Source organism: Salvia miltiorrhiza, chromosome 4 (assembly GCF_028751815.1).
Source record: "Salvia miltiorrhiza cultivar Shanhuang (shh) chromosome 4, IMPLAD_Smil_shh, whole genome shotgun sequence".
NCBI classification, from domain to species: Eukaryota; Viridiplantae; Streptophyta; class Magnoliopsida; order Lamiales; family Lamiaceae; genus Salvia; species Salvia miltiorrhiza.
This window is the reverse complement of record NC_080390.1, coordinates 720,243-746,816: the sequence shown is the minus strand read 5'-3', so window position 1 is coordinate 746,816 and position 26,574 is coordinate 720,243. Positions and strand designations below refer to the sequence as shown.

Genomic DNA, 26,574 nt, shown 5'->3' with positions numbered 1-26,574 from the left:
AATTATATAGCAAGCATTAAATGCAAAAATATGAGATATTGTAAAAAACATCAAGATTACATAACATATAAAATAAGTTGATAACAATAAAATGTTCAATTTTGTTAAAGAAAAAATAATAAAATATCCAACAATAAGTTGAACTCACAGAACCAAAGCATCTAAAAAATAAAGAAAAATGAAATGATGAGACTTTATAATATTTTATCATTTTTTTATTTTTATATCTAAATATTCTAAGTTAAGTACTTGGGTTTCGGGCTAGCCCATCGGGTTAGTCGGGTCGACCCTATTGGGTGGCGGGCTATTCGGTTACGGGCTAATCGGGTTGTAACTTTTATCGGGTTGAAAATATTCAACCCTAACCCTCTCGGATGACGGGTTAATCAGGTCAGCCCACGGGTTTCGGGCTAGATTGACATCAGTAATCTTCTTCTTCACGTGTGTGCAAGATATTTTGATCAACCATTCTTCATGATTTTTGCTTTGTCCAATAACCAATATTGGGTATATTTACGTGTAGCTTGAATTTAAGCAATGTTATCTCAACTTGTGCCTCTCTGCTCTATAAATTTGTGGTGTCAAAGATGTAGTCAAGTGTGGAAGTTTTTTATTATAGAAATTTGAAATATATAGGCACAAAGCAATATAAAAATGGAAAAGATAAATTATTGTCAATTTGTCATTAACCGTAATTAATATTATTAATTATATTTAATATTTAATTTATTGTCTTCAATCGTGCTATGACAAAGTTATTGTGTTGGATTGTATTGATTGATTGGTAACCGTCAAAAATGGCATATTGAATAGAAGGAAAATAAAAGAGAAACTTTGAAATTTATGATTAAAAGGTATAAATTGGAAGATTTAGAAAATTAAAAATAAAAAATTTCAATAATTTCATATATGATTGAGGATAAATGTGGTGTCTCTAATGTGTATTGTTATATAAAATTAATAGATAGATAGATAGAATGGAAATTGTGGTAATTGCAAATGATTGTTAAGAATAACAATAATATTATTATGATTATAAATATAATATGGAATTAAAAATAAATAAATGCAAAATATAAAATTTAGAAAAAGAAAAGAAAAGAATAAACGAAAATGTATAATAAAGATATAGAGATGATTTGATTGAAAATTTGTCATTAATTGTGTAGTAAATGAAAGGTGCTTGCATTAGGGTGAATATTATGGTAAGAGTATAAGTATTAGAAATATAAAATAGAATTAACAATGAATAAAATATGAAATTTAGAAAAAAAAGAATGGAAGAATATGAGGATGCCACCTAGGAGAGAGAATTGTTGTAATGGCTTCAATATGTAATGCTATATATAATAGATAGATTGAGAGTCTGAAAAACGTCCGAACAAAATATTGTTGAAAATGTCCAAATGATAATGCTCATCTTTTTTTATCTATCATTTTTTAATGAAAATTTTGCAATTAAAGTAATCGCAATCTTACATATACACTTTCATACATGTTTGATTGATGCTCCTTATAATTCATTCACTCATTCAAAAATTTGATTTCGAGCACATAATCTAACAACAAGAAATTAATCCACTAAAACATAAACTTCCAACATAACTATAAGTTTATGATGTGAAATTTAAATCCTCTCTCAAAAATGTCATGATTTTATTTTTGATCCACGCCTCAATTTCGATTTGACCCGTCTCATGTATATATTCAGTGTCACGGGAGAATTTGGCATAAGATAATTGTGTTATACTTTTCCCGTCTCACTAAAAGTGACCTGTATTAAATTTTGGACTGCTTCACTATAAATTGCATATTTTTATAAATGGAAAAATTTAATTCCTTAAAAAATATAGGTCCCATCACTTTTAATTAATTTACACATTTTCTTAATTTTTGGCATAAGATAATTGTGTTATATTTTCCCGTCCCACTAAAAGTGGTCTGTATTCAATTTTAAGTTGTTTCACTATAATTTGAATATTTTTATAAATGGAAAAATTTAATTCTTTAAAAAATATAGGTCCCTTTTAATTAATTTACATATTTTCTTAATTCTTGTGCCGAAATTTTTTTAGTCATTTATAATGAAATAGTTATTGGTACAAAAGTTATTGGTGATATTTACTTGTTTAAATTGCTAACCCGACCCGATTAAATTTGCGGCCTGTGTGCCCATCTGTTATCTTTCACGCAATTTCGCATAAATACAGACGCTGATAAATTCCTCCAAAAAAATTGAGCCTTTTGCGAGCCTCGAATCGAACAGGGCCGTCGAATCTCACCATTATTTTTGAGGGATTTTGGCGTCACAGCATTTTTAGGCGAGATCCCCTCGCCCAATTATGAGTTAATTCTTGCTGAAGGTAGAATTTCGCTCATGTTGATAAATTTCTTAGGGTTCCTGTTTTTGATAATTAAGCCTATTTATGACTTCATTCGTGATGTTTTTGCTGCTTGAGCTTGAATTTGCAGCTGCATTTCTATTTTTGATCCTGCCCCTCTCGTTCGAGAGATTTTGAGCTGGTTTAATCTGATATCCATTGCTTTAGTTACTCTTGATTTAAATTTTTGTGTAATTGAATATTTTATTTAAAGCATGCGATCAAATATAGTTTTGCCATATGTGCAATCGGATAATGCTGCAGTTTATTTCCAAGAATAGAATTTTAGAGTGCTCGAAATTTGAATTGTTTGTTTGAGAGTCTTCTTACTTGAGAACAAGTGCGCCAGCTGGTTAGTATAGCTGAAAGATTATATGGTAGAGTTTTTTGTTGGAGAGGACAGACACTGATTGGGTAAAGTTGTTTTGGGAGTTTTGTTGCACATCTTTCAACTGATAATCTAAACTTTTCTCCTAGATCAAACCGCTCATAGTCTGAGTTAAATTTGATTCAAATGATTAACTTTATCTTGTTTATAATGATACCGCATGCAATAATAAATCCGGATCCTGATCACTAGTTCTGTGTCAGTTTGCTACTCCCTCCGTCCACCAATTAAAGGCCTCTATGAAAAAACACGGGTTTTAAGAAAAAAGTGTATTTTTATTAGTTGAGTGGAGAAAGGGTCCCACTTTTTTGTAAAGAATCTTTGACTTTTTTGATTAAATAATGAATAAAAACTTACCAAAAATAGGTTGACCTTGTTTTTGTGGACGTCCCAAAAAGGCAAGTAGGCCTTGAATTGGTGGACGGAGGGAGTATATAGCGTGTAATGAGTGACGAAGCCAGGCATGCAGATATAATTGCCTAGTTTGTTGTATCCATCCTCCATTTGGATTGTGATAGTCGACCTCCTGTTTTCTTCTCAGTTTCTACTGTCTGTCAGTGCCATTTATTCCGTCGCATTCTACATTATTTATTCTGATGTAACTCAATATCTTCATGCAGTGACGCAAGTTGCTGACAATTTACACTTTGAACATGCTTCAAGATTCGAGGAAAGACTTGAGGATTGCTGAAATCTGGTCCGGTGATTATCTTATCTGAATAGCTTCTAACATTGAGCAGCTATATCAGATTCACAGGGTGCAGCATGGCCGAACCACTAATGAAAGCTTGTAGAAAAGCATCAAAGACATGTGAATTCAAGAGAACATCTTCAAGTCCCAAGGATCAAATTCAGCAATCTAAAAGGCCTAGGAAGGGTGAAAACCCTGTTCGAATTGCACCGAGTCCTGACCAGTGTACTGATTTCAAATCTTCTAATTCGTGGACCTGCAAAAATTCTGCATGTCGAGCCACTCTTTCCATAGATGACACATTTTGTAGGAGGTGTTCTTGTTGCATTTGCCATTTATTTGATGATAACAAGGACCCGAGTCTTTGGTTGGAATGTGTATCTGATTTAGGTCTAGGAGACTCATGTGGTTTGTCGTGCCACATTGAATGTGCTCTCCAACGTGGTAAGGTTGGGGTTGTTGACCTGGGGCCATTGATGCAGTTGGATGGAAGCTATTGTTGTGCTTCATGTGGCAAAGTTTCGGGGATACTTGGGTAAGTTGTTTGCCTCTACCATTATTCTTTCATTGGCTGACCTCCACATGCACCGTTGCTTTTCCTTTCATTAGTTTCACGAGTGGTCCTGCATGCAGCCAGAAATTAGTCCATAACAATTGGGAAGTTAAAATTCTTGAAATTTGCACTTTTAGTTCTTAGATGGGTCTTGTTCGTAAGACAATTGCATGCTAATTCTAAATTTGAAGGGTTGAACAGGTTTACAAAAGAGAGTGAGCATAAATTTGTTTATTTAGCGAGCCTCGTACTCTTCCTAACTTTGTATTTATTTCTGCAGATGCTGGAAAAAGCAGCTGAGTATAGCTAAGGATGCTCGTCGTGTTGATATCCTATGCTATCGGATATTTTTAAGTTTCAGGCTCCTGGATGGGACTTCTAGATTCAATGAACTCCATGAGATTGTTAGAGATGCCAAATCCAAGTTAGAAACAGAGGTTGGCCCAGTCAATGGAGTTTCAGCAAAAATGGCTAGGGGCATTGTAAGTAGACTCTCTGCAGCTGCTGAGGTGCAGAGGCTCTGCTCTCTTGCTGTTGAAAAAGCTGACATACTGATGGCCTCAAAGTCTACTGCAGCCATCAATTTTGTTGGTAATACTTTAATCTCTTGGTACTTTCCTTTACAAGATCATGTTGCCAAGTGCTTACAACCTCTTTCTTCCTTGCTTTGGCAGAGGGTTCACTTCCTGCAGCTTGCAAATTCCTGTTTGAGGAAGTGACATGTTCCTCAGTTATACTTTTGTTGATTGAACTATCAACTGCATCCAACAAAGATATTAAGGGCTACAAACTCTGGTATTGCAAGAAAAGGGAAGAGGTTTACTCTAAAGAGCCTGTTTTTGTCTTTCCAAGAGACCAGAGGAGGATCTGGATATCCAATCTGCAGCCTTGCACAGAGTATTCATTCAGGATCATATCTTATACAGAAGCTGGTGACTTTGGACACTCTGAAACGAAGTGCTTTACAAAGAGTGTAGAACTTATTCACAAGAATCAATATTCTAGTGCTGAAAGACCTGAAGTGGATGCGTCCTCACATGGAGAGAGTTCTAGTGCGAAGAAAAATCACAGGACTGAAGAAATAGAACTAGACTCAGGATTCAAGGTTCGAGATCTTGGAAGAATCTTGAAGCTTGCTTGGCTGCAGCATCAAGGCTATTTGGAGTCATTTTATGGTTTACATGTGAATAAATGTGTTAATGATCATGAAATAGTTAAGGTAGAACGTCAGCAAGACAGGCCACCTTCTGTTGCACGTCAACTTGACTTGAATGTTGCTTCTGTGCCTGATCTGAACGAGGAGTTCACACCTCCTCTTGAGTCATCTAGAGAAGAAGAAAATGGGTGCACATTGGGTCAAGCAGTTGAGGCAGATGATGCTATTTCTCACGGCATACATAGAAAATGTGGAGAAGTACCCGCTGATTCCAAGTTAGCTGGTTGCCAGAACAGGCGACATAGTGGCAATAGAGAGACACAGGATTCTGATAGTACTCTGACAAATGGGTCCCCGTTCCAAGTTCAGAACGATCTATGCTTGGATGAGAACTTTGAATACTGTGTAAAGATCATCCGCTGGCTGGAGTGCGAGGGCCATATTAAGAAGGATTTTAGATTGAAGTTGCTGACTTGGTTCAGTCTACGATCCACGGAGCAGGAACGCAGAGTGTTAAACACCTTTATACAGACTTTGATTGATGATCCAAGTAGTTTGGCAGGACAGTTGGTTGACTCATTTTCAGATATATCCAGCAAAAGGCCACAAAATGGATCCTGTAGTAAGTTTTGGCATTGAATTTTCTTGGCTATATAGAGTTGTGATTATCCTTCTTGTTATTGATTAAACATGAGTATTTTCTTTGGTTTTTCTGTACAGGCGTTTCTTGCTGAGTCAACTCGGAACACTTGTTCGTTAGATCTCCGGTCTATTAAGCTAGCAGATAAGAACACCATCCCTGATTCCTTAACTGACTGCCTATTGTTTGAGGAAGAATCTCACGCATTGTGGGATGATTTTTTCAGTAGCTAAGCCTTCTATTGACTAGCGAATGTAGATTCCATTAATTATAGGCATTATTTTCGTTGTAGACATCTGCTTATTTTTCAGGTTGTTCTAAATTCTATTTAAATCTAGGATCATCTAATGTGACTGCTGCATTCCTCCAATTTTTTTTTCTTTATTTAATTATATAATTGAAGGGCTTGCAACCTGGCCTATTATTTATGCACTTTTGTAGAATGCATTCTACGGAAGGCAAAGTATGTTTCTACGTTGATCAAATTTATATATGAATGGAAAATTAATGTTGTTGTTCATCCATGGGTTATCCTGCCTATTGCTATATGATATAATTGAGTCGCTCTAACTGTGTTGAGATATTATTTTTTACTTTTTGATGTCGTGTGGATTTTGATTGTTATTTTGGAATATTTGGGTTTGATAGATGACGAGATGCGTCCCCTTCGCGATCTCATTTATGTTTGGTCGTCGGTTTAGTGATATTCTGTTGTGGTTTTATCTGAAATCGAGTTATGATCTGATCTGGAATACCATCCTGATTGGATGGATTTATTTCATGAATTTCGTATCTGTGATTTTAGAATATATGAAAATTGTGAAATGAATGATTGATATACATGACTGTGGTGAAGAAATCTGCAGCTTCTGCCCATGATTATATGCGCATAGAAAATATAAGATTGATTGCACACATACATATATGTATGTAGGGTGTGGTTCCATGGATAATGATTTAGGTTACGATAATGGAGAATAACGAATAAATCAGTATAATTCATGGCAGACGTATCTATTTACTATGGTGAAAATCTCGCTCCCTTTAGGATTTAAATCTAGGCGAAAATGTCTGATGATTTATTCGAAAAAATTATTGACTGATTCGACTTATTTGCATGCATTCTCCATTATTCTCTCTGTATATGTATATGTATGTATGGCTTATAATAACTGGATTTGTTGGATATTCGTATTGGGATCTCTCTGTACATTAGCTTGAATGGGAGTATTATCACTTATAACATCTTCTCAAATGCATACAATTTAACTTGGATTAGTACTTGTAAAATGATGAGCACCACATCGCCATCGACTCGAGGTCTCCGGGAATCGCCGCGTCACCTTGCCTTCGCCACTATCCAAGCAACGACACCGCGCGCTGCTCGCCTCTCTCCTTGCCGCCACCGCCCGGACGCAATCTCTCAAACTTGCGACGGCTAACTACGGTCCACGGTAGCTGAGGGCCGCCCCCGCACGGTCAAGGTCATGGGCACACATCGCCACCGTTGATTTTGGCATTGCCTCAATTGCGGGGTACAAATATAGCCAATGAAACACCAGTCTTTACGTAAAAATATGCATAGCTCATTTATAGTAATAATTCTCCGGTAAAGACGCAGAATTCAATATTCCATGGATTAATAAGGATTTTTAGTTTTTTATAGAAGGAAAACACACATGTACAATGGCCACATAAAGTATAATTTAATGATAAGACTATAAAACTACGTAGGAACTATTTAAAAAAAATTATGATAGGGACTTAACCCACCCACTACAACTATATTTATTATGGATATCGAATAAGATAATTTTAGAATAAGATAATTTTACTAACTTGATTAGTGTAATTATTGGTGAAAAAGTTGGTGGTGATATTTACTTGTTTAAAATGCTAACCCGACCCGATTAAATTTGGGGCCAGTGTGGCCCATCTTTTATCCTTCACTCAATTTCGCATAAATACAGACGCTGATAAATTCCTCCAAAAAAATTGAGCCTTTTGCGAGCCTCGAATCGAACAGGGCCGTCGTATCTCACCATTTTTTTTGAGGGATTTTGGCGTCACAGCATTTTTAGGCGAGATCCCCTCGCCCAATTATGGGTTAATTCTTGCTGAAGGTAGAATTTCGCTCATGTTGATAAATTTCTTAGGGTTCCTGTTTTTGATAATTAAGCCTATTTATGACTTCATTCGTTATGTTTTTGCTGCTCGAGCTTGAATTTCCAGCTGCATTTGTATTGCTGATCCTCCCCCTCTCTTTAGAGAGATTTTGAGCTGGTTTAGTCTGATTTCCATTGCTTTAGTTACTCTTGATTTATATTTTTATATAATTGAATATTTTATTTAAAGCATGAGATCAAATGTAGTTTTTCCATATGTGCAATTGGATAATGCTGCGGTTTATTTCCAAGAATAGAATTTTAGAGTGTTCGAAATTTGAATTGTTGTTCGAGTCTTATTACTTGAGAACAAGTGCCGCCAGCTGGTAAGTGTAGCTGAAAGATTATTTGGTAGAGCTCTTGGTCAGTTGGGTGGAGAGGACACACACTGATTGGGTGAAGGTGTTTTAGGTGTTTTGTTGCACATCTATCAACTGATAATCTAATAGATCAAAATGCGCATAGTCTGAGTTAAAATTTGATTCAAATGATTAACTTTTATTTTGTTTATACTGATGCCGCATGCAATAATAAATCTGGATCCTGATCACTAGTTCTCTGTCGGTTTGCTGTATAGAGTGAAATGAGTGATGAGGCCATGCATGCAGATATAATTGCCTACGCATAGATTTTTGTCGTATATCTTCCAGTTTGTTGTATCTATCCTCCATTTGGATTGCGATAGTCGACCTCCTGTCCTGTTTTCTTCTCACTTTCTACTGTTTGTCAGTGCCATTTATTCCGCCACATTTTAAGTTCTTTATTCTGTGTAACTCAATATCTTCATGTAGTGAAGCAAGTTGCGGACAATTAACACTTTGCACATGCTTCAAGATTCGAAGAAAGACTTAAGGATTCCTGAAATCTGATCCGCTGATTATCCTATTTGAAATTTTGAACAATTTCTAACATTGAGCAGCTATAACAGATTCGCAGAGAGCAGCATGGCTGAACCACTAATGAAAGCTTGTAGAAAAGCATCAAAGACGTATGAATTCAAGAGAGCATCTTCAAGTCCCAAGGATCAAATTCAGCAATCTAAAAGGCAAAGGAAGGGGGAAAACCCTGTTCGAATTCCACCGAGTCCTGACCACTGTGCTGATTTCAAATCTTCTAATTCGTGGACCTGCAAAAATTCTGCATGTCGAGCCACTCTTTCCATAGATGACACATTTTGTAGGAGGTGCTCTTGTTGCATTTGCCATTTATTTGATGATAACAAGGACCCGAGTCTTTGGTTGGAATGTGTATCTGATTTAGGTCTAGGAGACTCATGTGGTTTGTCGTGCCACATTGAATGTGCCCTCCAACGTGGTAAGGTTGGGGTTGTTGACCTGGGGCCATTGATGCAGTTGGATGGAAGTTATTGTTGTGCTTCGTGTGGCAAAGTTTCGGGGATACTTGGGTAAGTTGTTTGCCTCAACCATTATTTTTTCATTGGCTGACCTCCACACACACCATTCCTTTTCCTTTTCCCAATTCTACTGTCTTAGTTTCACGAGTGGTCCTGGATGCAGCCAGAAATTAGTCCATAACAATTGGGGAAGTTAAAATTCTTGAAATTTGCACTTTTAGTTCTTAGATGGTCTTGTTCGTAAGACAATTGCATGCTAATTCTAAATTTGAAGGGTTGAACAGGTTTACAAAAGAGAGCGAGCATAAATTTGTTTATTTAGCGAGCCTCTTCCTAACTTTGTATTTATTTCTGCAGATGCTGGAAAAAGCAGCTGAGTATAGCTAAGGATGCTCGTCGTGTTGATATCCTATGCTATCGGATATTTTTAAGTTTCAGGCTCCTGGATGGGACTTCTAGATTCAATGAACTCCATGATATTGTTAGAGATGCCAAATCCAAGATAGAAACAGAGGTTGGCCCAGTCAATGGAGTTTCAGCAAAAATGGCTAGGGGCATTGTAAGTAGACTCTCTGTAGCTGCTGAGGTGCAGAGGCTCTGCTCTCTTGCTGTTGAAAAAGCTGACAAACTGATGGCCTCAAAGTCTACTGCAGCCATCAATTTTGTTGGTAATACTTTAATCTCTTGGTACTTCCTTTACGAGATGATGTTGCCAAGTGCTTACAACCTCTTTCTTCCTTGCTTTGGCAGAGGGTTCACTTCCTGCAGCTTGCAAATTCCTGTTTGAGGAAGTGACATGTTCCTCAGTTATACTTTTGTTGATTGAACTATCAACTGCATCCAACAAAGATATTAAGGGCTACAAACTCTGGTATTGCAAGAAAAGAGAAGAGGTTTACTCTAAAGAGCCTGCTTTTGTCTTTCCAAGAGACCAGAGGAGGATCTGGATATCCAATCTGCAGCCTTGCACAGAGTATTCATTCAGGATCATATCTTATACAGATGCTGGTGACTTTGGGCACTCTGAAACGAAGTGCTTTACGAAGAGTGTAGAACTTATTCACAAGAACCAATATTCTAGTGCTGAAAGACCTGAAGTGGATGCTTCCTCACATGGAGAGAGTTCTAGTGCGAAGCAAAATCACAGGACTGAAGAAATAGAACTAGACTTAGGATTCAAGGTTCGAGATCTTGGAAGAATATTGAAGCTTGCTTGGCTGCAGCATCAAGGCTATTTGGAGTCATTTTATGGTTTACATGTGAATAGATGTGTTAATGATCGTGACATAGTTAATGTAGAAACTCCGCAAGACAGGCAACCTTCTGTTGCACGTCAACTTGACTTGAATGTTGCTTCTGTGCCTGATCTGAACGAGGAGTTCACACCTCCTCTTGAGTCATCTAGAGAAGAAGAAAACGGGTGCACACTGGGTCAAGCAGTTGAGGCAGATGATGCTATTTCTCACGGCATACATAGAAAATGTGGAGAAGTACCCGCTGATTCCAAGTTGGTTGGTTGCCAGAACAGGCGACATAGTGGCAATAGAGAGGCCCAGGATTCTGATAGTACTCTAACGAATGGGTCCCCGTTCCAAGTTCAGAACGATCTATGCTTGGATGAGAACTTTGAATACTGTGTAAAGATCATCCGCTGGCTGGAGTGCGAGGGCCATATTAAGAAGGATTTTAGATTGAAGTTGCTGACGTGGTTCAGTCTACGATCCACGGAGCAGGAACGCAGAGTGTTAAACACCTTTATACAGACTTTGATTGACGATCCGAGTAGTTTGGCAGGACAGTTGGTTGACTCATTTTCAGATATATCCAGCAAGAGGCCACAAATTGGATCCTGTAGTGAGTTTTGGCATTAAATTTTCTTGTCTATATTGAGATGCGATATATCATTCTTGTGATAGATTAAACATGACCATTTTCGTTGGTTTTTCCGTGCAGGCGTTTCTTGCTGAGTCAACACGGCGCAATTGTTCGTTCGTTAGAGCGACGGTCTATTAAGCTAGCAGATAAGAACACCATCCCTGATTCCTTCACTGACTGCCTATTGTTTGAGGAAGAATCTCACGCATTGTGGGATGATTTTTTCAGTAGCTAAGCCTTCTATTGACTAGCGAATGTAGATTCCATTAATTATAGGCATGATTTTTGTTGTAGACATATGCTTATTTTTCAGGGTGTTCTAAATTCTATTTAAATCTAGGATCATCTAATGGGACTTCAATTTTCTCTCTTTATTTAATTTTATAATTGAAGGGCTTGCGACCTGGCCTATTATTTATGCACTTTTGTCTTTTTATCGTATATCCCTCTAAGGCTTGTTATGTTCTTACCTGTAATTCTCTTGAAATTTTACACTTCCCTCGTCCACGATATCATTGTCACTCTGTGGATAATACGGGTTAAGAAAGTCGTGAATAGTAGTGAGTATTGTTGTGAGTCAAGTTTGTTGATCCCATTATTATAAATGGAAGACAAAAGTGGCAACGACGTTATGAACGGGGCGGCACATATAATCTAAATTCTAACATTATGCTTGTGTTTGTGTTGTGTGATGTTAGATTTGTACTCTACTAGTAGAACTTTGTCGACATAGATTTTGCGCTTGTCCGACCCTACCGGGCATTTATCAAGATCTTGAGTTCAAGTTCATCATGGTGCTGTCTTTAATTTTTATTTAGTGCTAAATGTTAATCCAAAAAAAATAAAATTGTATATCCATTAATATTGTGGAGAGAGAGAGAGAGGAGACAAGGGTGGGATTAGGGTGTGGAGATGCGGGGGTTTAAGCTGACAGTGTGGGATGATCTCACAAATCCCATAGCCACCTCGGTACACGTCACTGTCGCGCCGTCGCTCCCTTCAATTCCCACACTCAAATCTAACATCCACATTTATACTTCCATTTCCTTTCCCACACAAATCTATATTGCTCATCACTTGGACAAATATATATACATATAATTAATGTAAATAAATGCTATAATATCATGTATAGGTTAAATGTTATATTTATTATTTGTTGAGGGACCAAATAATAAATATTAATAAGTTGAGAAGTTATATACATGGGGTCTGGTCCCCAGGAAACGTATTCCCGTTCTGTATTCTTTTCCCATCAAAGAAATACGCTAAACAAATTCTTTTCTCATCAAAGAAATACGCTAAATAAGAAGAAAACGTATTCTTGGAAGATCATACTGTGTCAGTCGCTCTCCATACCTGTCTCTTCTTCTATTTCTCCCTCTCTGCATGGCTTCACCACTCTCTCTAACTTTGACTTGTTATAAAATTTTAATAAATTGATCCCATTAACCAAGGAGCATCGAGGGGCGTCTTAATTGGGAAAGGGTTCCCACTTTTTGCCCAAATCTTACAACAAAAATGGCACATTTTCAATGAAAATAAATAAAGGTGGGTTAATTTTGTTTGGGAAAAGCTAGAACTAGAAACCAGGAAGCACATGCCCTTCCACACAAAGACAAGGAAATAAGGCCCTCCTCGGTTGGAACAAATCAGACAGGCTCTTGCTTTAGTGTTTCTCTTGTTCTTCACAGCCACTCTCTATATCTCTTTCCCCATCTCCCTCTTCAAATATACCTCATCTAACAAAACTCAATAATCCTATTTACATTCACGTTGCTTCATGAAGATCATTTTGTGCATGCCCCTATTTCTTGTTTGAATCTAACCTACTTGCTTCAAATGTCAATTGTATTTTCTATGCTACTTCTACTCTTTCTAGGGTTTTCATGTGGTGCTCCAGCTCTAGGAGTCGTTGCTGATCACCACTCAATCAACAAGGTCAATTAGTTAAATATATTACTCGATTTTAGTTGCATATATGATCTAATTAGTGATTTAATCTAGCTATGTTATTGATGGATTGTGTTGTCATTCTCAGGAAAGTGATGAGAAGTTGAATCCGGATCATGCTAGGGTTTCAATGCACAATGTGAAGGAAGGTGATGATCTTGATCATGATCTTGAGGTTGATGGAGGGAAGGTAGCATCGGAGCGGTGGAAGGTGCCTCACCGGAAGAAAGGGGAGGCGGAGCCGGGGTTTAACTTGGACTATTTACCGCCCAAAACGCATCCTCCTGTCCACAACTAAAATTCCCCGCGTTATAAAAAAAGTTTCTATCAGTGACATGAGACTTGGTAGCTAATATTCGTGTAACTATTACTGATTAGCTACATCATCAAATCTCACTATTTTTTATGACACACGTAATAGCTATTAAGCCTCATGTCACTAGTGGATTTTTTTTTGGAGTGCCCAAACATCTTGTGCATGTTTGTGTTTTTTTTTTGCTTCGTTTATATTTGTAAAAGCTAGTTAATTTGGATCCACACTTTGAGTGCCCTAGCTAGGGTTATGTTAACATTAGGGCACGTATCTTGATATATTATCACATATATATATATATATTAAAAGGATACTAGAAATTGCCATGATATTGCCCTAATTATCATGCCTAGCTACTTATGTATATTTGAGAACGTTTTTGAGGATGAATTCATGCACATTTTGCAATCCTCATAATTAGAGTTGATTCAAGATATGGAGTTTTAGTTTAATTAATAGTATGCAGCGTATCATTTGAATTTTTAGATTGGTGAATGTCGATAATATTTACTTGCATATTCATATATTCAACTAGAAGAAATCTAATTAATTAGCAGAAGGAAAAACCTTAATTTACTATATATTGACATTTGGTTAATTTGTTCTTCATAAATAAGAAAAAGCAAATTAATGTTGAAAATTGGTGTTTTTACTATGCTTGTTTGGTGATTTCCTTTGCAGGCATTTAATTCTCTTGTCGTCGATCTATTTTATATTTCATGACTTTTAAGTTTGTGTTAAAGTTCTTAATTACCACTTTTAACTAGTTTTATTCCCTTTCTTTCTTTAATTTATTTCACGTTATACATTAAGAAAACCATAGTATAATAAATGGCAATAATATGTAAGTTTTGATTTTTTTCATATAAAATATCTCTAACTACGCGCAATAGTTAGAAAAGCACATACATATATAATGTATAGACAAGTTTTGGTTTTTGTTAACGAAAGAAAATATTTATGATCATCATTAATTAAAGAAATAAAGAAAATAATTGAACTGCATAGCGTCAATGGTAAATACAAAAATACTTATGTACGACCAATTTCATCAAACGAGTTTTATAATATTCGAATCCAATTGCTACTTCACATATTTGCAATAATATCCTGCTATAAACCGTTTACACGATATTCTAATACACTACAAAAAACACGGGATTTACCGACGGTATACGCCGTCGTTGATGACATCACTGACGGGCGCGCCGCCTTTGGTTTGCATTAAACACAATTTGAGAAATGTTGAGATATTCACTGACTCCATGCTTGCAGCTAGAGCCATGGCTACTCCACAAGACGATAGATAACATCTATCGAATGACATTTGCGAGATTCTTAATGTGACGAGAGAGAATTAATTTTCTTGTTCGAGTTAACCACATGTATCGTTCGATTAATAGAGCCGCTCATTGTTTAGTGCAGTTTACTAGAACTATCGAGAGTCCTATGTGTTGAACTGAGAACTTCCATTGTTTTTGTCTTGATTTATAACATATACTATATTTCTTGTTTCAAAAGAAAAAAAGAGTGTCAAATGTCCTAGTATCTTTTAATAAAAATTCAAAGAGACCTTGTAATCTCATTTATATTGAGAGAAGACCAGGCTCGGTCTATTGAAATAAATCAATCAGATTTTATTTTGTTTAATTGTTATTTTTCTATTTGGCAGGTCGATCATTCCTTATGTGTGATTATTACTATTATTCAAAATGAAAAATAATACAAAAAACTTTTTCTCTCTTTAAAAGGAATAACTTTGTGTACTTTTTTTTTTTTGAGGGGAATAACTTTGTGTACTTAATAAGTCATCAACTCATATAAAATGTTCATGAACTCTTAACAACAATTAGTTTATACTCTCTTCGTCTCATTTTTTTATAATTGAATGTCTAATTTTCTTTATTTTTTTTGGTAACATATTATCTCTTTATATTTAATAGTTAAATAATTTTCATTGATTCATTTTATTTATTAATTACACATTTTTCTATTTCTGTACCTAAAAGTAATGATATATTTTAAATGGGAGGGAAAAAGTAATAATGATTTGTCATTCAAAAACATCCCTTTTGTGTTAAAAAAGGAAAAGAAGTGAAAGCGAAGAGCGGTTTCGTTTTCGATTCAAATATACACAGAGCTTCAAAGTTCTCTCTCAATCAGAGCTTCAAGGATGGATGTGAAAGAAGCCGGAGCGTCTCTCGATGCGCTGATTTCCTCTTTCAATTCCCGAATAGCGGAGCTGCAGCAGCTAGTCATTGCTCGAAACAGTTGAGAATGCTAATTTTCTTACTTCAATTATCAATAATCAGCGTTCCAATTTCTCATCACTTTCTCCCCAGTGTATCCGGCTGGCAGCGTCGCCGATTTATCGGCGATAGATTCCGCGTTGAAGGCCATGGAGCTCCAGGTTCTAAATATCAAGAATCGCTTACGCGATGAGACTCGAGCTATCCCTAAAGCCAAAGTAAAAGTTTCTATTCTGCTCCGGTATAATTGAATTCAATGCTTGCGATTTCAAGTACTAAGCAACAAATTTGATTTTTTGATTTTTTTTTAAATTTATTAATGTTATCATTGTTGTTGCAGAAGTTAATAGAGGCAGCACTGCAGCAACAGAAGAAATTGGAGAGCATTTCTGCTTGTGTTTCATCATGTGTCCCTGAAAGAATTACTAACTTGAATCAGGATAATAACAAATGGTAATGTTATCTCTAGATGCTACTGTAATTTAGGTTCATGAGATTGTGATCTTTAATCTATTTCATTCGGTGTGTTTCTATTGGTTTTAGGGCACAACAAGAAGAGTTTGGGCAAGATCTTAGATTTGAGTCTTTAAAGCTTGAGGAGCCTGCACCTAAAGTAAGGAATCACATTCATTGTTTTGCATCTTTTTGTATGTGCGCTTCACAAGTCCACTTCTTCTCTAAATCTTTGATTGTGCTGAGCTGTGAAGGTTGCAGAATTGCATTTTGTAACCTCCAGCATGCTTGCCTTTCAGCATTTTAAGAGAATGAGGAACACCAACTGACCATGAACCCTTTATTCAGATTTTTGAATTGAGGTTTGTGATGATGTAAAACATATAATGTTTTGAGTTAGAGCCTTCGTATTGCCTTTTCAACCAAGTTTCAGAGGCAAAGCACAAGTAAAACTCTAGAACTCTAGAGCTAAAATATGCAGTGAGGAGTATAGTATACATGGAATTTTTGCATTTTATACTTTCACTTTCTACAGCAGGAGAAGAAAGGTCGAGCTTCCCCTCCAATGTGGTACATTACTGCCGAAGAACTAAATTCAGTGCCACCGTAAGTGAACTCTGACATTAATTCAGCTGTGATCTGGAATATATGAACTTTAAAATCACTTTTTAAGTTTTAAGGCTATTCTCGAATTTCAACCCTTTATTTGCTCATTTAAGCTAGTAGGTCTAAGACTTAGTAACTTGTAGGTACATGAAGCAAAGACTCACCTTGGATAAGATGAATGCCGCAATTGGTGACATGGCAAATTATGCTGAAGCAAATGCGCACCTTATCTCAGCACCAAGGAAAAAGGTATCTGTTGTTTGTCACATTCCCTGAATCTTACACTCCCTGATTAGACTGATCCTTATTCGTTTTATTTCTTTCAAATTGTGCAGCTGTCAGACCACAACTTGGACAAGGCTCTGGTAAGTTTATTGTCTCAGACAGAGTTAATTGCATGTTATAAGAATACATCGATGTTTTTTGTTGTTATTTATCTACTTGTATAGCATGCTTTTGGGGAAAGATATTGAAACTGCTGATTCTTTCATTTGTAATATTGTATAAAGGGTTAATGCTGCTCAAACTTCTATCAGTAGCTATTGAAAGAAAAATTCGGCAGATATTTTGTGCAAATAACTTATTAAAAAGGGTTATCAGGGGATATCTCATGATTGTTCTGTTTTCCTTCGTGTTGAATATAGCTTACGGTCAATTTAATATGTGTATTGTACAACTTTTGCAGAAACTAAGAGAGATTTCAATGGCAGATTCAGTAAAAGGAAAACACTTTTTCTTAGAGTCAGATATAAAAGGGCCTTCTCTAAAACTTGATAACACTGGAAGAGCACTATTGACGGTTAGTTTTCCTTATCCGTATGAGCTACCTAGCAATTTTGGTGCCTAAATCAGCTGAAGCAATTTTAATCTAATTATAATATCAGTTGAAGATATGAGCACTTTCTTTATTAGTTATCATCCATGCGGAAGTTTGTATCACGAGATCATTAAACGGTCGGAGGATCTAACCTCCATTGTTTTTTGACCTTGCTAGGTGCTTAGGCATCTCGGGCGGATAAGCGAAACTCGAATTGGCCATGACCGTGTCATCATCCTGTTGAGACCTTAGCCAAACATGTATCTTCAAACAAAAATTTATGAGGTCTGACCATGTTCTTGGACAGTGCAATCATTGCTGGATCAATGTTCATTAGTTTGGATGAGGAGTGGCATTATATGCTTCAGTTATTAGCTGCCACTAAAGATTTTTATTTGTTTTTGGTTCTTTCATTTTACCACTCTAAAGTAAAAGCATTTCTATATGCATGTCTACCATTTCTCTTGTGCTTCTCAGTTGCAATTACCTATACTCATTATTTCGGGTACGTTACTACATCATGCTGGAGTATCACAAACTTCTTTGTCATTGTTTGTGTGTGTGTGTGTGTGTGAGAGAGAGAGATAGAGAGAGAGAGAGACTCCATTGTTATTACTTAAAGAAGAAAGCAGTGGGAGCTGACATGTCATTGACACAGAAACAGCAAACTCAAAGTGAAAATTACAAGCAGGTACAATCAAGTAAAAGGGTAGAGAGTAGAATCCTTCTCAGCAGACGAAGCCTTTCGGCAGCTTCTTCCCGCAGGAGTTGAACACCAGACTTATGGCAACAGGTACTTTAAATTTCAGAATGCCTAACACATTCCCCTTGATTGCAGTGCACAGACACAATGCAGCTTCGAGGTCAGCGATGCCCTCCAAAACTGCGCAACATTCGCTGCTAGGCTTCGTCCCGATAACCTCGTGGACAAGCCCCAGCCAGTCCCCGCAGACACCGAACTTAAGGGTGTCTCTCGGGCACTTAGCTGGCTTCACCGGCGTGGGGGAGGGCGGCAATGGAGCTGGTTTCGGGGCCGGAGGCGTCGGTGGGCATGTCGACGTAACACAAGTGGTAAACATTATGTTGAGTATAATGAGAGTGGCAGCAACTGGTTTCAGACCTCCTGCCATTTTCTTATCTCAAGAGCTTATGTGTATTAGAATTATGCATATTGGGGTTATATATATAGAAACTGTAGCAAATATTTTTCTATTTTGTGTGGCTGATTCTTGGCCTTGGATTTCATTTTGTTTCATCAAATGGTTGGTCTTGATTGAATCAAAACAAGATCTCTATGTTGATGATAGTGGCCACCCCATCTTTATGTGCAGCCATGGATGTTTGGCCCATTTGGAAAATATTGCATGTGAAGACTTGGCTGCTGCTTCTTGTTAGTTTCTATTGTGTGGGGATCCAAGGAATCAATTCCTTCCCATTTTCATTTCATTTCATGGTTGTTGGTTGCCTAAGTTGTAAAGTTCCATGCCCAAGATGCTCTAGTTTCTTGTTTATCAGTACATGTACACTTTGGCTTATGTGAAAAATTCATAACATATTATATAACCTACTAGTATTAAATAAGGGTTACGACCGAAAAATACACGAACTTTAGAAAAAGTTGTAATTTTTACCTGAACTTTCAATGAAGTAAAAAAAAAAAATACTCCCTTCGTCCCCCAAAATTATGCATGGTTGACTACAGCACATGTTTTAATAAAAAGCTGTTTGTAGTAATGATAGTGGAGAAAGGATATTGTTAAGTAGATTATGAGTAAATAGTGTAAGTTAAAAGGGTAAAATTGTAAGAATTATATGTGAGGTAGTGTCCAAAAATAGAGTGTGCATAATTGTAGGGGACGTATCAAAAAGGAAATGTATGCATAATTTTAGGAAGTATGAATTTATATTTTGTTGCAATTTTCACATGAGTTTGACTTTTGACAAATTTATAACTTAGTTGATAGTCGAAATCAGAAGTTTACCTAATATTGGTCCAACTTCTAATGATGAGAAGTATTTAAAAGCTCGGAGATCTAAGATGGTAAAAAATTAATATATCTGATTTAATTTCGACTATCAATTAAGCTCAAATTTCGTTGAAGTTAAACTTAGGTGAAGATTGTAACAAAACTATAAATTCGTGTATTTTTTTAGCCATAACCCCTATTAAATAATTCATCATCATGTCACACAAAAGTTTGACCCTTGAAAACCGGGAATTTTCTTGAACAATACGACACTAAACTGCATTACAAAAACCCAAAAATTTATCAAGTCTCAACTACAGTTTGTTCATAATTGTTGATCAATTAGGGGGGGAAACAAAATTAGGGTAGAAAATATGGGATTTATTGGGAAGGGTTTGTGGTTGATGTTAGGGGTGATCGGAGGAATATACATTGCACAGACATACGATTTACCCAAATTTAGAAATTTGGATGAAAGCGCGTTTCTAAAGGGGAAAGTGAAGCCCGACATCAATGGCTCCACTTCCACCAACTCTAAAGGCGTGGATCGAGCGTGATGCAATTTGCACCTTTGTTAAGATTTCATAGTTTCAAGAAAGTTTTTACTTTTCTTCTCACTTTTAATTTTTGTAATTAATTCATTTCACTTTGATATCAGTGGTTAATAAAGTCATATTTCATCTTTAATCATCCAACTAGCTAGGAGTGATAATCGATTTGATTACGGTTTAATTGAATCGAAATTTCGGTTAACCGTAACCAAAATTCTCCAAATTCACTAATCGGAACCAAATACTGATTCGATTAATCAGTAAATCCAAATTAACCGAATTTCACAACTAAACACCTTTTAGTCATTAATAGTTTTGCTTTTTGATCAAGAGAAAATGATTGATGAAGGCTTTCGTAGACTATAAATTTATATGAATAAGAAAGCTTAAATTCTAAATTAGGCTTGTAGAATGTCGTTCAACTAGTGCTGTTAAATTTCATGCTTTGCTATAACTGATAACCGAACCCGTAAATTACGGATTCTGTTATCCAATTAACCAAATTTTCTATTAAACTAGTTTGTGGGTGGTCATAATATGACTGCATAGATTTACCTTAAGAAACCCTATTTTCCAAGAAAAGCGCTAACCCCTTCCACAAGAAATGCCTACCACCATCACTATATATAAATTCCCATATTATTAGTTTGAATAGAATACATAAGCATTTAATTTTCATATCTATTCTTCTTCTTATTCTTTTTCCTCTATTTTTCTTGTATTCTCCTACCCAAATCTCCCCTTTCCCCATTTTCCTCTTCTATCTAACTATAGGATCCCAAATTAGAGTTATATGGCGATATTCACTACAAAAATTAGTTTCATAGCAGGTACATTATTTGGGGTATATATTGCACAGAATTACAGAGTTCCCAATGTTGCAAATGTCTTCAAATTTGGTTACGAGAGGGCCAAGCACATGGAAACCACCTATCGCAAAGACAAAGAATGATCTTTTATGTATGTGTCGATCTAGCGATAGATGGTTAACGCCCAAAGCCTGAGGTTCTGGATTCAAATCCATCGTGCAGTCTATTTATTTATTTATTCATTCATATACTTGTGTAATTTATCAAGAGAGAGAGAGAGAGAGAATGATCTCTTATATACACTTTTAATTCAATTGTTTTTTTGTCTTTGCATAATACAATGTTTTATTCATCCAATTACCATTTTGTACCTATCAAGTGCTCTAATTATGTTTTCTTTTCAAGTAGATATTAGAATAGTATTTATGTGTCTGCTTATACAGCTTAGAATCTGAACTTATGCATCATATGATATGATTATGGTTGCATTAATAGGTTAATTAAGTAATAAATTTACAAACAAACATACACCATAACACCCAATCTATGACAGCATAATCCATCTTCGGATAGTTTCTTTACAAATTTTTCCAAAATATCAGCATTCATAATGAATTCAAGAGGCCACAGCAAGTAGATAGGGAAAGAGAAACTGAGCTTAAAAAGGCCGTTGCCTTCGCCTCACGAATCAATACAAGTCGGGCATCAAGAACGTCGATGTTTCTGAAAGAATCAGATTCCAAAACGTCGTACTACATGATAGAAAGCCGAAAAAATAAATACTTATGACCTAAGTCTCTACTAGGGGCAAGATTGAAAGAGATTTTGATGAGCAAATTCATAACATGATTAACATCTGAACAAAGAATCAGACCTCTTACAGCAATGTCGGCACTTGTATCCTGATAAAGTATCCCACCAATATTCCGATAAACAGGCCAACTAGAAGCACGAAAATGGATCCATGTCGCCCTTGTCCAGTTTGTTTCCTCATCGATTCCTGGCCAGCAAATGCAACAAACCATGTAAACATATAAAAGCAGAAGCTCACTGCGTGTTACACGTGAATCAACAGAGCAGTCGAGGATAAGAGGATAAAAAGACCGTCTCAATTCTTGTTTCAGTATCAGATAGCGTCTTTTATTTAATATATATGTCATTGCAAGATCAAGCAAGCAGACCCAGAGTCTCGAAACAAACAGAAATAAATTAGCAAAGAACCTGAAATATGTAAGCAAAAAGAAACAGGCTCTTAACAAAGTTTCTTATCATTAAATTGAATTTAAGTGATTCTGCAAATCTTATGAAGATTTCTAAGTGAAATATCCTTGCAGATGATTGACGACTCTAGCATTGACGAGAGTTATATGTCTTGCATTACGGTCAAATGAGATCCTTATCAGTATCATGTTTCTTTCTAAACCGCAAAACCCCTCTGCTGAGGCCAGGCCTAAATACACTAGATAGTGAAAGGTGTGTGGCTATCAGTGAAGCATAATATGTTCAAATCCGCATGTCCAGATAGAAAAGCATCGGACGGTAGTAGTCTATGAAAGTGCTATTAGAACATACACTCATAAGATGAGAACAGACGGGAATACTAATAACACAGAACATATGAATGAAAGTGTACCAATTCGCCAAGGAGCTTATCATTTTGTATATTAACAGAAGCTTTCTCGTCTTTCAACTTTAAGACAGCAGACCGATCCTGAAGATATAAAAGTTGCATTTCAAATAGAACTCCAGAACCAACACACCAACAAAAAATTAGACACTTTATATTTAATATCTAAAAGAAAGCAGCTACTCAAACAAAACAACTACTTACTAGTTACTTACACAGGCCCAAGTTCCAAATAAAAGCAAACTAATGATCCTTGATCATAGCTTCCGAATGTTCGGTATTCAACATAAAATAAAAATTTAGACACCTTGAAACATAGGCAAGCACCAAAAAAAAACATGACGTGAACAGCTATTCCATTAGTATGTATCTGCATATTAGTTACTTACTCCAGCACTGACTGATCAAGAATTCAAAAAAGATGTGAAAATGCATGATTTCAAATAACTGAACTTCTCACTAAAGATTTTCAGCTTAACGTAGTGCAAGGTTATTAACTGGTGAGTCAAAACTGATTGTACATTTATTTTGCACAATCCCTTGTTCTAGGAGAGTAACACACAAGAATAGAGAGGTGAACTCAACTATGCAGCAGCAGCATACATTTTACATGATAAATCAATACTCGCAGAAAGCATTTCTTAACCTAATAATGCATTTGCAGTCCTAAAAGAAAACGGACTTCTCGAGATACCATACGATTCAGAATTTATAGTTTTGGACCATTAAATTAGAAGGTACTTTCTAATATGCCTTGCAGGGCTTCAGAGCCATCACCTCAGAAATGCATTTCTCACTGTTTGCTGTAACGATCTGGCTAAGAAAAGAAAATGAAACAGATTAATGGTTGACTACACTCACAGTTTCAGACAACAAAGATTTTCTAATTTCATCCTCAGCTGAAGATGTTCCAGGTGAACTCCCTTCTTCATCTTCTTCAGGTACAGGGGAGGGAGGGTTTGCAGGAATGAAAATGACCCTTAATCTGAACTCATCGACAAACTTCTCACTCTCTCTGTTGAACTACGAAAAAAGATTGATCGAAAGTAATGCCAACATCAGCTTGAAATATTTTTATGCGCTATCACTATATAGCAAACTTAACCCACCATTTCCTGGTTTATATCCTTATTTGTTGTGCCATTCGGAACAATAACGCTCTGAACTAGAAACTTATCCCTACATTGCATATCAGGGGGAGCCTCCTTCTGTGCTTGCATGGTAACTACAAACGACGGAACACAAAAATCCCAAACGATAAATTAGTTAAAACTCAAGAAGATAAAAGAATCTTGATATTGATCGTAGTGCTCTTCACCTATGATATTGCACACAGAAAAGGGCAAAACAACGCCAGCATTCGGTCGAACACAATACCTTTTTGGATTGGTTGTCTTAACCTATTCCATTAAACATAGCATCAAAATTATGAAACTGCAGAATTCTAATCAAATGTAACTCATCAAACAAGCACACACACTAACTAAACTATGATCTTTGAAGAATTAAAATTACCTTAAATGCCACATACTGATCTGTCTTATTAGCCAACTGCATAGCACATGAACTCTGTTTCCTCACTTCAACTGAATCCACAAAACATAAAATCACAATCAAAACCCCACATCAGCAATCAGCCAATCACATACCAAAATAAACTAATCACGTCCAAAAAAAATATTAAAAAATACATAAATTCTTAGATTCATGTGAAACAGAAAAGGGATAAACAGTCAAATAAAAAAATCTGAAATTGTTTAAAACTCAGAAAAAATTAATTAGTCTAAAGAAACCCCAAAAAAGCATCTTAAAAGAGCTATAAAAGAACACATAAAGTAAAAACAGGATTCCTCTTTTTTTCTCTTTATCCATTCATCGTTGGAAATCGAACAAAAGGGTATAAATTTTCGAAATTCGCTTACATGGAAATTTTAGCTCTGAAGGCTGGATACGGAGAAGCTCTCCCATTGTCATCTTTTTCCGAATTTTTTTATCTTAATCCGGAAATTTTACGCGACACAGTCTGAAATTTCTAAGAATTGTGAAATGGGGAGAATGGAAGATATGCAGAATTCCAAAAAATCGAGAATTTTCCTAAATCAAATATCAACCCTTGCAAGATCAAGAACGAAGGGAATAGCTTTTTTCATTTTTATTTTTGTTTTTATATTTTCCTCTCACTTATTGTTGTACGACGTTGAATATCCATGGAACTTGTTCAAACCTAATTTTTTAAATGTTATTTTTTGTATAGCGTTGCTATATTTGGCCATAATCTTTACACAATTGAATTACGAGTTGAAGTTTTACATAATTAAATTCAGTAATGTTCGGATTTAAATCTGGACCGATTATAACTTCAATCCATTTGATGATATATGGATTTTTAATTGTATAAATTTAAGAAATTTGGTATTGTTTTCGAAATTAAATTTGTATACTTCTATGGGTGGTCTTCGGTACAATCGGGTTGCACCCTCACTTAGATTTTGATCTACACTTTTATCCGAACTCGTATCTTGATCCGAACCCTATAAATAACACTATTTTGAGTGCAGATCAACCCGATTAATATACACCCGGTTGTACCCAAGTTTTTGTGCTAATTATATAGGTTCATTAAATTTTACATAAATATTTTCTAAAATATTGAAAACAATTATATAATAATTTTTTAATATGTCAACATTAAAATTTTGACAATTTATTAATATTAAAGTTAATCTCAAAGTTAAACAAAAAAGAAAAACAGACCTATTGCAACATACGCACATCAACACTATATGTATGTGACGTAAAATTACTACACTTACGCTTTATGTATCGTTTATTTACGTTAATTATGCGTCATCTAAATATCATGTCATAGTTTAGTGATATACATGCAACACTCATTTTAACGTCTCAGAATTGCTACAGTTTATTTGCGACACCTCAATAAAATATCGTAATCACATATTATAAATAGTGTTGCATTTAGTACGTATATTTGCGTCATGCATCATCTAAATACGATGTTGTAGTTTAGTGATACATATGCGATACTCATTTCAATGTCTCAAAATTACAAAAAGTTTATTAGCGACACTTTAGCAAAATATTATAAATATACCATAATTGAAGTCAAAGATCTTAGGTTTGAGACCATCGCCATGTGTTCTTTTAAAATATTTATTTCTCCTATAAAAATAAAAGAAATAGAAATATAAAAAACAAAAAAAAATCTCATATTATTTTCAATAAATTATTGAAGGCTCATCAGTCATCAACTTATATGTTCATGCAACTATTTTCTATTTTCAGATGGCGTGGGACATTTAAGGGTATTATGATTATCGCTCAGTATTGTCAAATCCAAATTCGATTTATTTATTTTCCTATCGGTCTCAACTAAATCAAGCAAAACAAAACAAAACATTTGATTTCAATATAAAATACTCATCACTCTTTAGGTACGTGTCATATATTGATATATATAGCGCCAAATCATCCTTTACTTTTGTTTTTTTTGCAAATCGACAACAATATAAGTATCAACAAAAATGTTGTATGAAGTCAACCACTTTAGATAAATTTTGTTGTATGAGTTAAAAACTAAGAATCCCTCCCTTCCAACTTTTAGTATTCATTTTTCTTTTTTTGACCGTCTCATATTTTAATATTTATTTTTATTTTCAGTAAAATGTGTGGCTCTTATTTCACTCATAGTACATCTAATCACTTTATTAAAATTCGTGTCACTTTCAATTTTTTTTTTTTTTTGATCGGGCAAAGTCATGTAAGATGTTAGTAGTTAGTTCCCCCATCCACTCCAAGAACCACCTTATCTCTCCATACACCAAATCCACCTTATATCTCCAATCTCCAATTCGCTCCCAAGAGGGATCGAACCCGTGTCACTCTCAAATGGATACTAAAAAATGGGACGAATACTAAAAACGTCACTCTCAAATGGATACTAAAAATTGAAACTAAAAATTGGGACGAATACTAAAAGTTGGGACGGAGGAAGTAATAATGAAGGCT

General features: G+C 35.6%; 6 protein-coding genes across 15 annotated transcripts; 4 read left to right on the top strand and 2 right to left on the bottom strand.

Annotated features, from left to right (window-relative positions):
• Positions 1-2,162: 2,162 nt before the first annotated feature.
• LOC131022012 (VIN3-like protein 1) lies at positions 2,163-6,329 on the top strand. 3 transcript variants are annotated; one of them, XM_057951366.1, is made up of 5 exons: positions 2,163-2,363; positions 3,390-3,995; positions 4,294-4,604; positions 4,688-5,791; positions 5,890-6,329. In XM_057951366.1, exons 2-5 carry the CDS (start codon positions 3,535-3,537, stop codon positions 5,901-5,903), a joined length of 1,890 nt encoding a protein of 629 aa, XP_057807349.1. In that variant the 5' UTR covers positions 2,163-2,363; positions 3,390-3,534; the 3' UTR covers positions 5,904-6,329. The 3 variants fall into 3 exon arrangements, with proteins under 3 accessions (XP_057807349.1, XP_057807347.1, XP_057807348.1); XM_057951364.1 differs by having other exon boundaries at positions 2,167-2,363; positions 4,688-6,329; XM_057951365.1 differs by lacking the exon at positions 5,890-6,329 and having other exon boundaries at positions 2,174-2,363; positions 3,519-3,995; positions 4,688-5,882.
• A 1,307-nt stretch (positions 6,330-7,636) lies between these two features.
• On the top strand, positions 7,637-11,625 carry LOC131022011 (VIN3-like protein 1). 5 transcript variants are annotated; one of them, XM_057951359.1, is made up of 5 exons: positions 7,637-7,932; positions 8,903-9,379; positions 9,686-9,996; positions 10,079-11,182; positions 11,282-11,625. In XM_057951359.1, the coding sequence occupies exons 2-5, from the start codon at positions 8,919-8,921 to the stop codon at positions 11,293-11,295; spliced, it is 1,890 nt and encodes a 629-aa protein (XP_057807342.1). In that variant the 5' UTR covers positions 7,637-7,932; positions 8,903-8,918; the 3' UTR covers positions 11,296-11,625. The 5 variants fall into 5 exon arrangements, with proteins under 5 accessions (XP_057807342.1, XP_057807341.1, XP_057807345.1 ...); XM_057951362.1 differs by having other exon boundaries at positions 7,733-7,932; positions 10,079-11,179; XM_057951363.1 differs by having other exon boundaries at positions 7,767-7,932; positions 8,766-9,379; positions 10,079-11,179.
• A 1,119-nt stretch (positions 11,626-12,744) lies between these two features.
• Positions 12,745-13,922, top strand: LOC131022010 (root meristem growth factor 10-like). Its single transcript, XM_057951357.1, has 2 exons — positions 12,745-13,144; positions 13,245-13,922. Exons 1-2 carry the CDS (start codon positions 13,046-13,048, stop codon positions 13,452-13,454), a joined length of 309 nt encoding a protein of 102 aa, XP_057807340.1. The 5' UTR covers positions 12,745-13,045; the 3' UTR covers positions 13,455-13,922.
• Positions 13,923-15,515: 1,593 nt separating this feature from the next.
• On the top strand, positions 15,516-18,049 carry LOC131022007 (spindle and kinetochore-associated protein 1 homolog). Of its 2 annotated transcripts, none has more exons than XM_057951352.1 (9): positions 15,516-15,739; positions 15,812-15,936; positions 16,059-16,171; positions 16,262-16,331; positions 16,710-16,777; positions 16,921-17,026; positions 17,113-17,142; positions 17,463-17,576; positions 17,772-18,049. In XM_057951352.1, exons 1-9 carry the CDS (start codon positions 15,643-15,645, stop codon positions 17,844-17,846), a joined length of 798 nt encoding a protein of 265 aa, XP_057807335.1. In that variant the 5' UTR covers positions 15,516-15,642; the 3' UTR covers positions 17,847-18,049. The 2 variants fall into 2 exon arrangements, with proteins under 2 accessions (XP_057807335.1, XP_057807333.1); XM_057951350.1 differs by having other exon boundaries at positions 16,707-16,777.
• A 130-nt stretch (positions 18,050-18,179) lies between these two features.
• On the bottom strand, positions 18,180-18,724 carry LOC131022009 (putative lipid-binding protein At4g00165). The gene has a single exon (XM_057951356.1). The coding sequence runs from the start codon at positions 18,722-18,724 to the stop codon at positions 18,323-18,325; it is 402 nt and encodes a 133-aa protein (XP_057807339.1). The 3' UTR covers positions 18,180-18,322.
• Positions 18,725-21,390: 2,666 nt separating this feature from the next.
• On the bottom strand, positions 21,391-24,796 carry LOC131022008 (vesicle-associated protein 1-3-like). Of its 3 annotated transcripts, none has more exons than XM_057951355.1 (8): positions 24,471-24,796; positions 24,064-24,134; positions 23,867-23,948; positions 23,658-23,773; positions 23,410-23,571; positions 22,555-22,632; positions 21,796-21,921; positions 21,391-21,673 (listed from the first exon to the last, which is right to left on the bottom strand). In XM_057951355.1, exons 1-7 carry the CDS (start codon positions 24,520-24,522, stop codon positions 21,799-21,801), a joined length of 684 nt encoding a protein of 227 aa, XP_057807338.1. In that variant the 5' UTR covers positions 24,523-24,796; the 3' UTR covers positions 21,391-21,673; positions 21,796-21,798. The 3 variants fall into 3 exon arrangements, with proteins under 3 accessions (XP_057807338.1, XP_057807336.1, XP_057807337.1); XM_057951353.1 differs by having other exon boundaries at positions 21,391-21,644; positions 24,471-24,763; XM_057951354.1 differs by having other exon boundaries at positions 21,391-21,921.
• Between the last annotated feature and the right edge of the window lie 1,778 nt (positions 24,797-26,574).